At 52.1% G+C, this 8675-nt stretch overlaps 2 protein-coding genes across 2 annotated transcripts; both read right to left on the reverse strand.

Moving 5' to 3' along the window:
• Positions 1 to 1227: 1227 nt before the first annotated feature.
• UBXN1 (UBX domain protein 1) lies at positions 1228 to 3922 on the reverse strand. The gene is made up of 10 exons (XM_040466298.1): positions 3802 to 3922; positions 3607 to 3694; positions 3414 to 3467; positions 3219 to 3325; positions 3066 to 3135; positions 2635 to 2826; positions 2489 to 2540; positions 2234 to 2347; positions 1537 to 1729; positions 1228 to 1370 (listed from the first exon to the last, which is right to left on the reverse strand). Exons 2-10 carry the CDS (start codon positions 3663 to 3665, stop codon positions 1321 to 1323), a joined length of 891 nt encoding a protein of 296 aa, XP_040322232.1. The 5' UTR covers positions 3666 to 3694; positions 3802 to 3922; the 3' UTR covers positions 1228 to 1320.
• A 2173-nt stretch (positions 3923 to 6095) lies between these two features.
• LRRN4CL (LRRN4 C-terminal like) lies at positions 6096 to 8324 on the reverse strand. Its single transcript, XM_040466307.1, has 2 exons — positions 8172 to 8324; positions 6096 to 7580 (listed from the first exon to the last, which is right to left on the reverse strand). Exon 2 carries the CDS (start codon positions 7573 to 7575, stop codon positions 6853 to 6855), a length of 723 nt encoding a protein of 240 aa, XP_040322241.1. The 5' UTR covers positions 7576 to 7580; positions 8172 to 8324; the 3' UTR covers positions 6096 to 6852.
• Positions 8325 to 8675: the final 351 nt, after the last annotated feature.

An 8675-nucleotide genomic window follows, 5' to 3' on the forward strand; every position in this document is an offset into this window, starting at 1 on the left:
AGAACCCGGGATCATGAGCTGAGCTGAAATCAAGAGTGGGATGCTCAACAGACTGAGCCACCCAGGTACCCCTGCTTTTATTCAAATAAAGCCAGGACAATAAATAAAGCTTGGTTAACACTGAGGTGTAAACCCAGATGGTGCACTGGTGCTGTTTTCACCCGATGGATGAAGTCCTAAGCCAAATGCAGTTGTTATGTGTGATCTTTGGTTAACTGTGGCCTCTTTCCAGCAGGGGAATGAGAGGGAAAAGGTCAGCAGCTGTTTCAGGGAGTACAAGGATGAGAACAGCAGTGAGAGGCTATGATGAAGGAACTTGGGAGGTTCAGAGCCTGAGCCCTACAGTCAAGCTCCTCAGGTGGGCTGGTTTCCGTAAGTCACATGCTTTGGTGTCCCAGTCTCTAAAATGGGATAATTGGGGGCACCTGGCAGGCTTGGTAGGCAGAAAGAGACCACGACATTCAGTCTCAGGGTTGTGAGTTCAAGCCTCACACTGGGTGTAGAGATTAAATAAAAACTTTTATACAAATAAAGATGGCATAACTGTACCAACCCCAGATAACTGCCTTCGTATCTCTGTTAACACATATATTTATTTTGAGAAGAGAGCGAGCAAGCACGAGTTGAGGAGATGCAGAGAGGGAGAGAGAATCCCAAGCAGGTTCCATGCTGTCTGCACAGAGCCTGATGTGGGGCCTGAACCCATGAACCGTGAGATCATGACCTGAGCTGAAGTCAGACGCTTAACTGACTGAGCCACCCAGGTGCCCCCAAAATTACTCTTTAATAGCTAATACTTACTGGGAACTTATTAAGTGCCAGGGAACTACACTAAAGCGCCTGTATCAGCGTTATGTAATACCCATGACAATCTGAATTAACAGGTACTATCATCCTTATTTTACAGGAAGCAACTAGGCTGGCTTCAAGAAGTCAAGGGCTTGGGGGGGGGGGGCAAAAAAAAAAAAAAAAAAAAGAAGCAGGCACACAAGTAAGGATCTCAGGCTTATGCACTACCTTACCCATAGGAGCAAATTGTGCTGCTCGTCGTATTCTACCCCCAACACTTCTCTTAACTTCCCAAAAAGAAAGATCCAGAGATTGTAATCAAGTTTCTGTATGGAAACTGAAGATGAAAAATAAGGTCTGTTTTAAATGCCTTCCCTGTAACTTCTCCCTCTGCCTCAGTTTTGTCCCTCCCAGCCACTCAGGAAGGAGTCAGGCACATACAGAACTCAGAGGGTCTATTTATTAGGAAGGAGATGTCAGTGCTCTATCAAACATGAAGATGTCAGAGAGGGATAGTGGGATAAAGGCCTCTCAGCTGGGACATTTCTTGGCCACAATGAGGACAGCAGAAGGCACAAGTCCTAAAGATGGGAGAAAACAGCTTTGACCTCAAAGATCCTTGCTCTTTGCCCCCCAAAATTTCTGGCTTCATACCATCTCCACAAAGTCTCTTCCCCTGGCATTCCTTCCTTTCTCAGGCATCCCCTCCCCTCCCCCAAGTCCTGTTTCTGATCGCACGTGTCATACCCAGCTCCTGCAGAGGCCGTTCCATGTCAGCCTCTGAGAAGGCCCGCCGGGGGAAGCCACTGAGCAACTGCACGGGGTCCTGGTCCCCTCCAGGCTCTTCTCCACGGTGGAGCTCCACATAGAGCCTCACGGCTGCCAGCTGTTCCCGTGCCCGGAACGTCTGGGTCAGTGAGGTCCCATCGGGCAGCCTGACCTAGAGGGCAAGCGTGAAACACAGTATTGTGAGCGTCAGAACTGAGTGAGGTGCTCAAGTAAGGAAAAGAAGAGTTGCAAAGTTGGCTCCTGCTTCCTGTTAGACTGGACTGGCGTAATTACTCTTCAAAGCACCTCATGAAGAACCACTTATGCTGTGGTTTACTAAGCACTGAAGAGAGGCTCCCAGCTTCCTCACATTTTAACAAAGACAAGATCATCCAAAAACCTCTAGATAAACACCACGTCATGCAAGTTGCTGTGTAATAAACGAAATGAAAACACGATCAACTAAAAAGGTAATTGCTGAGTAAGAGGGAAGTATGGATTTAAATAAGACTGGAGCAAGTGAAATGCGATATCTTTCCTAAGAGGAGAGGAGGTAGGATTTCAAAAGTCACTTACAAAGAAGGGAGAGGTTTGGCAAAGGGAACATAACTGAAAAAAGCTCTGAGCCAGGTAGACAAAGGGGTCCCAGAAGCAAGACAGGAATTAGAATCAGTACCTGTATGCGACACTGGTCATATTCCCGCTTGGTGGGAGGCTCCTGGCTGGGAGAGGAGGGAACAGGGCCTGGCTCTGTTGGTGGTGACGGCCGAGAACCCACGCTACCACCATACTGGAGGACAAAGGAAAACACTGATCAGGCTCACCCACTCTTAAGAGAAACACACTACGCCCATCCTTTTCCTCCGAAGCTAGAAAGGGGTTTCTACTAGCCTACCTACTTCATGACCCCAGTGTCTCCCCAATCACCTACCTTCTTGGCTCTCTCTGCTTTGTCTCTTTCAATCTTTTCTCGGACTCGTTGTCTGGAATGCAGACAAGAAGAAAGTAGGTCGGACACTGACAAAGCAAATCTAGATTCCTTTCTCCTCTCGTATCCGGTATCCCCATCACCCAGACCTGGCTGCTAACTCTTCAGCCTTTTCCCTCCTCCGCTCTTCAGCAGCCCGGCGCATCTCATCTTCCTGTAGCCGCTGTCGGGCAGCTGATAACTCTTGCCCTTGTTTCCTGCGCTGCCGTTCCCGTTCTAATGCCTCTCGCTCCTCTCTTTCTTCCCGCTCCCGCTGCTTCTGGGCCACCAGCTCCAACATCCTGTGTGGCAGAAAGGAAAGAGCTCAAGAGAAATGGACACAGATTGGGAAGGCGAGTTCATAACGGATTCAAAATGAAATCAGGGAACACGCGTCCCAAAAGAGGTGAGAGAAACAAAGAGGAAGCCTCCAAGGAAGGACGGAGGGAACACAGAAAGTTCCAGGTTCTTTGATCAGACTTGTGCATCATGGAAAAGTGGAAGGTGACCCTCAGAAATGTGACCTTGTTGGTGACTATACCTTTTAGTCTGTTCCTGTCTCTCCTCTTCACTCAAAACGGGTTTGCCTTCTCCGGCGTTAGAGCTGGTTCCTACAAACAAGCAATCAGTGTTACTGGCCGTTCATGCTCCTCGAGCTCTCGTGAATAATCACACTGTGTCCCTCAGTCAGGACCTTCAGGGCCGCCTGGCTCCGAGGAGGTGGGTTCCCGTCCCAGGACGTGTCCAAGGGGGGTCGGTAGAGGCTCGTCTACATCGGGGTCGTCTTCGTGCTCCATCAACCTGGCAGGGGAAGTCGGGAGGGACGTTAACAATGAGGCTGCCTCTTCCAGCAGTCCCCAGTCCCCTGCCACCCGGTCTGAGCGCTCACCAGTCCATTGCAGCCTCGATGCCCTGGTTCCCCGTGAGGGCCAGAGCCTTCTCCCTGGGGGCAGAAACACCGTGAATAGCGCCCGCGAGCCATGGTGCGGGTCAGGCTGGGGCGTGGAGCCTGAGACCAGGCTGGGGGAAAGGCGCAGACAGGTCCGCGATCCCCGCGGGCCAGGGTTAGGGGGCTCCCTTACGCGCGTCCCCTAGGGAAGCCCATCTCGATGAGACTCTCCAGAGCCGTCAGCTCCGCCATGGCGCCACCACCGCCGCTTCCGCGGGGACCTGGAGGAGGGCGAGAAGGAGGGCGCAGGAAGGTCAGCGCTGGGGCGCCCCCGAGCCGCCGCACGGTGCCGCCCCCCGACGTCCCAGCCGGGCGTTCTCTTACTTACCGGGCTCTAGACCCGCCGCGGACACTGACGAGAAGAAAGCCGAGGGGAAGCGGAAGTGCCCGGATCTGTTTGGGTCACGTGGGGGCGGACGTGGACGGGTGCCGCCGAGAGCCAGAAAACACAGGCCCGGCCTGGCTGCCCGGGCCCCGTGAGGGCGGGGAGGGGCGGCGCATCCGAGGACGCTGACGGCGGAGGCGACACCCCCTCACCCCCAGACTGGGACGCCGGCAGCGGCGGGGAAGAAGGGTGGTGCGGCTTTGAAACCCAAGGGCGGAATGAGGCAAGCTCTGAGCGCAACCAATTGGAAAGTTACTTGGCTTGTTGATCGGGAGCCATAGACATGTTCCTACTCTTTGACCCACTCATCCTCTCCGGGGAATTGAGCCATCCTCCGCTCGCCTGCCAGAGGGATCTTTTGCAAAACATAACTCCGTGATCCTGTCATCACCTCCCTGCTTAAATATTCTCCATGACACTCCAGTCACTTAGAACGAAACAAGTGCTTAGTAGTCTGGCTTCCTCCGTTTTTTGTTCTTGTTGTTGTTTGTTTAGAGGCCTCTGTAAAGTGAGAATAACAACAATAAGCCCTTCCCTTAGGTACCTGGCAGGAGTGCGCTGTGTAAATGTTGGTAGTGCGCAGCGTCATCTCCCACCACTTGCTGGTAATTTGTGCAGATTGCAAAACAGGCCGTCTTGCTTTTCCAGGCGCCTGCACCTACGAGTCCCTCCGCCTGGGATGTCCTGCCTCTTTGGTGGGACTGGTTAATTCCAATTTTCAGACTGGACCCCAGGTTTGCTTTCTAAGGGAATCCTGCTTTGAGCAACCCCCATCCACCTCCCAGCTCCAGTATTTACCCCCTTAAGCATTTATTCCCCTGTGTAGTCCTCGTTGATTACTTAGCCCTACACCCCTAGGCCCAGGCTGTTAGATCCCTTAAAGTAAACTCACTTTGGGGGTACCTGGGTGGCGCAGTCGGTTAAGCGTCCGACTTCAGCCAGGTCACGATCTCGCGTTCCGTGAGTTCGAGCCCCGCGTCAGGCTCTGGGCTGATGGCTCAGAGCCTAGAGCCTGCTTCCGATTCTGTGTCTCCCTCTCTCTCTGCCCCTCCCCCATTCGTGCTCTGTCTCTCTCTGTCCCAAAAATAAATAAATGTTGAAAGTAAACTCACTTTGAATGTTTATAAGGAGGCAGAGTCATACTAAGTTACTAACATTGATAGTATATGCCCTGGACTTTTATAGAATTAATGTATATTTAATCATCACAACAATCTATATGATTATACTACTACTAGTCACAGGAAACACACACAGAAAAATGTCACAAAGCTGGTAAATGGCTAAGCTAGGATCCAAACCCATGTAGTATGCATTCACTACACCACTATGCTGTTGCCTCTCCATAGTGGAGGGAACATCGGCTTTGGAGCTGGGCATCCTAACCCCTTACTTGTAGCCTCAAACCGTTTAGAACCTCAAATTTCTCATCTTCTCAAAGGGGACACTGTCTTTTGTAATAATTGCGGTGAAGAGTAAGTAAGAATGCTTGCAAAGCACGTCCTGAATAAGGAGAGAGTGGGTCCTCGTTATTTGTAAATGAATAAATGCTGAGGAAATACAGGAAGCAAATTAAAAAAGGGACAAAGTATTCACTACAGTGTGGCAAGTGCATTATAGATAACAAATGTATTCTAAATTTATCCTAGAGGTCCAGTAATTTTTTTTAAATCCATAATTATATAGGACTGTGTTCTTTCATCTACTTCCAGGTCAGTACCCTATAGAAATACAAACATGTGAGGATACACAGAGACATGACAACAAACACTGAAGACAAATGTTCCATTAAAGGGCGACAACTTCTGTCAGTTAAGGAGCATCGTCCTATGGAAAGTTATGCAGCCTTTGACATAACTAAGAAGGTTACAATTTGCCACAAATCATGGAACATTGTGGAACATTATCCGTCATCCCTTTAGTGAATAAAGAAAACATTTGCACTGAACAAAGCACTGCTCTGCTAGGGGGAGATTACCTCCCGAGAAAAAGGGGAACTTTCCTTTATATTCTTCAGTAGTGCTTGAAACTCGTAGAAATGTTATTTCTATAATTAAAAGTTATAAGACCAGCAAAAACGAGGATTATACTCTGTAGCCATCCCAGACTTTTCTATATCCAGTTAAGTGAAAGAGAAATTCGAAAATACACACTACTCTGGGGGGAAAAAGGACACACGACGCTGAAAAATAGGTGTGTGGACAGGGAAATGAAAAGGATCATGAAAAATGCAAATGTCTTCCTTTAACATATCCTTTAATGTTGGTACAGTGGATGTGCAATAAACACAAATTGAGGGGAAGTGGGGGACATCCCTTGGATTTGGGGGTCCCAGACAACAGCTCAGGCAGGTCCCTCTTTCCATCCCGTGTCAGCCATTCATTTTCACCCACTTCAGACACAGGTGAATTCTGACCCCGGTGTGCCCATCTTTGATATCTAAACAAAAGGCAACAGCGGGAATAGCCTTGCCCCAAACTCCCATCCTGCAGCAGCTTGTTCTCAAAATCCCATTGAGGCCACCAATGCGCCAGAGCCCTTTTGAGGGTGTATGACAGGGGTTGCGATCGGCTAACTACAGTCAACAGGTCTAATGTGGCTGGGGCCTGATTCCTCAGACCCACGAGCTAAGAATGGTTTCTCCATTTTTACACTGTCGCACGGCTGAGGAAGTACCTATGCAATACCTTTGCTTTGGTCCTCTGGACCTGCAAAGCCTAAATCATTTACTATCTGGTCCTTTAAGTAAAAAGTTCCCAATGCCTTCTGCTCCGTTCCAAACCTCGGCCTGGAGCAGGACGGAAAGTCTGGGACCTGAACAAGCTCTTAGGTTGAGCACTGAGACTCAGCTAGGGCCCAAATGCCTGGCCACCCCGACTCTGCTGTCCAGGCTGCTCAGGGCAGCAGTGGGAACCGCTTCCTCCCAGGGAGTCCAGGCCGAGCTCTGCTCCCTAAGCCTGGGCTCCGCTGGGCCTGAGAGGCCCCCAGGCTTCTTCAGAGCCCTGCTGTGGGTCGGGAGGCCACCCGGCGGCGGGGGCAGCCCCAGCGCTCTCGCAGGCAGAAATGCCAGACCAGAGCAGAGCAGCTCAGCAGGGCCAGCACTGTGCCCACCCCGATAGCCACGTGGACCAGGGTAAGCGGTCTGGGGGGCACGACCAGCCTCCTGCAGGGCCCGAAGGGAGGGCCACCCACCTCCTCGAGGCCCTCCCCCGCTGCCTGCGGCACGCTGCTTTCTCCAGCCCCATTTGCAGCCACCACGCAAACGACGTAAGCGCCCCCGGACTTCAGGCCCTTCACTTCTGCTCTGCGGACAGTAGAGTTGAGGGGGGGACCCTTCTGGGGAGCCTCGTTGCCCTCCCATAGCAGCAGCCAGTATTGGTGGACCGGAGAGAAGGGGGCGCACCAGTGCACCACTGCGCTGCCATCCTCCGCCACCACGTGCACCTCTCCCAGGCGCGGAGGGTCAGGCGGCTGCGTGGGGCTGGAGAGCCCAGGGCACAGGCAGGCCCTGGGTCCAGCCCTCTGCAGCTCCTTGCACGGCACCTGCAGGTGACGGCAATGGTCATAGTCACAGGGGATGGCCCGCAAAGGAGGCCGTGGCCGGGGTGTCTCATCTTTGTCCTCTTCCTTAAGGTCTTGAGGGGCCAAGGACTGCGTTCCGGGAACCAAGGAGAAGGTGACAGCCAGGAGCCACAGAAGACAGGGAGAGCCCAGCATGGGGCCTGCAAGGGAAGGAGGTGGATAGGTCAAGGTCTAAGCCAACAGGCGCCCAGACGCCATGCCTTCTAGGGCCCTTCCCTCAACAAAATCTCCGGGGACGGGGAACACAGCTGGGGGCCCGGAGGAGACCAAGAGAGAGGAGGAAAGGAGACTGACACTCTTAATTTGTCAACCAACTTCTGAACAGGCGATATGTACTTGGTTTTGGGCAAAAAAACACAAAAAAACAAAAAAAAACCCAAACGTAGTCTGACACATGGGTGTGTGACCAGCCATGTGTGAAGTACCAGAAACAGTTAATGAATAAGCAAAGTGCTGGAGGGGAAAAGAAGAGGAAATGATTTATTCAGCCTGGGGAAGAAAGGTGGAATATTTCCCAGCTGCCACCCAGAGAAAAGATCTGAGTAAAACAATCATCGGTGGGAGACAGACACAAAAACCCAAAAGGAGACCGAAATGAGAGAGGAGAGGGAACAGAAGGGGAAACCAAGGACCTTGGAACCCTCTCCACCTGTCAAGGGAGTTCCAGTCCCTGCCTGCTCCCCCCCCCCCCACCTCCCACCACTCTTCCCTGGCCCCCAGCAGCCCCTCACCGGTGGGTGGGTCTTGCGGCAGCTCAAATCTTCAAGCAGATGTCTTCGGGTCTGAGGCTGAGCCCCCAGGCGCACAGGCTGCGCAGTCAGGTTTTGTCAGTGTCTTCTCTTCAATTTCAATTCTCTTTTGGCTCGAAGCTTTTATACCCTTCAACTATGATGTCACCGCGTAGCCCCCCTCCCCCGCCCCCCCCCCCCATCCCCGTGAATGCCAAGAAGCGGGCTGGTCCCTTCAGAGGGCCTGAGTCACGGGGCCAGGGAAGGGGGTGGGGGGGGGGAGCCACATGCAGCTGTTTCATCTGGAGGCCGGGATGCCTGGGTTCTGAAAGGGGATTGGAATGTGGAAAGCAGCCAGGAGCCGAGAATCAAAAGGCTGAAGTTATGTGGAGGGGTGAGGAGGGGAGCATGAAACAGAGGGCCACCTGGCTGGAATCAGAGAGGAAAACAGCTGTGGGCAGCATGGGGCCTGGGCTACAAAATGCTGTTTCGGTAAAAATCATACCA

This window comes from Herpailurus yagouaroundi, unplaced genomic scaffold, assembly GCF_014898765.1.
Source record: "Herpailurus yagouaroundi ecotype Mexico unplaced genomic scaffold, PumYag 569, whole genome shotgun sequence".
In the NCBI taxonomy this organism is placed as follows: Eukaryota; Metazoa; Chordata; class Mammalia; order Carnivora; family Felidae; genus Herpailurus; species Herpailurus yagouaroundi.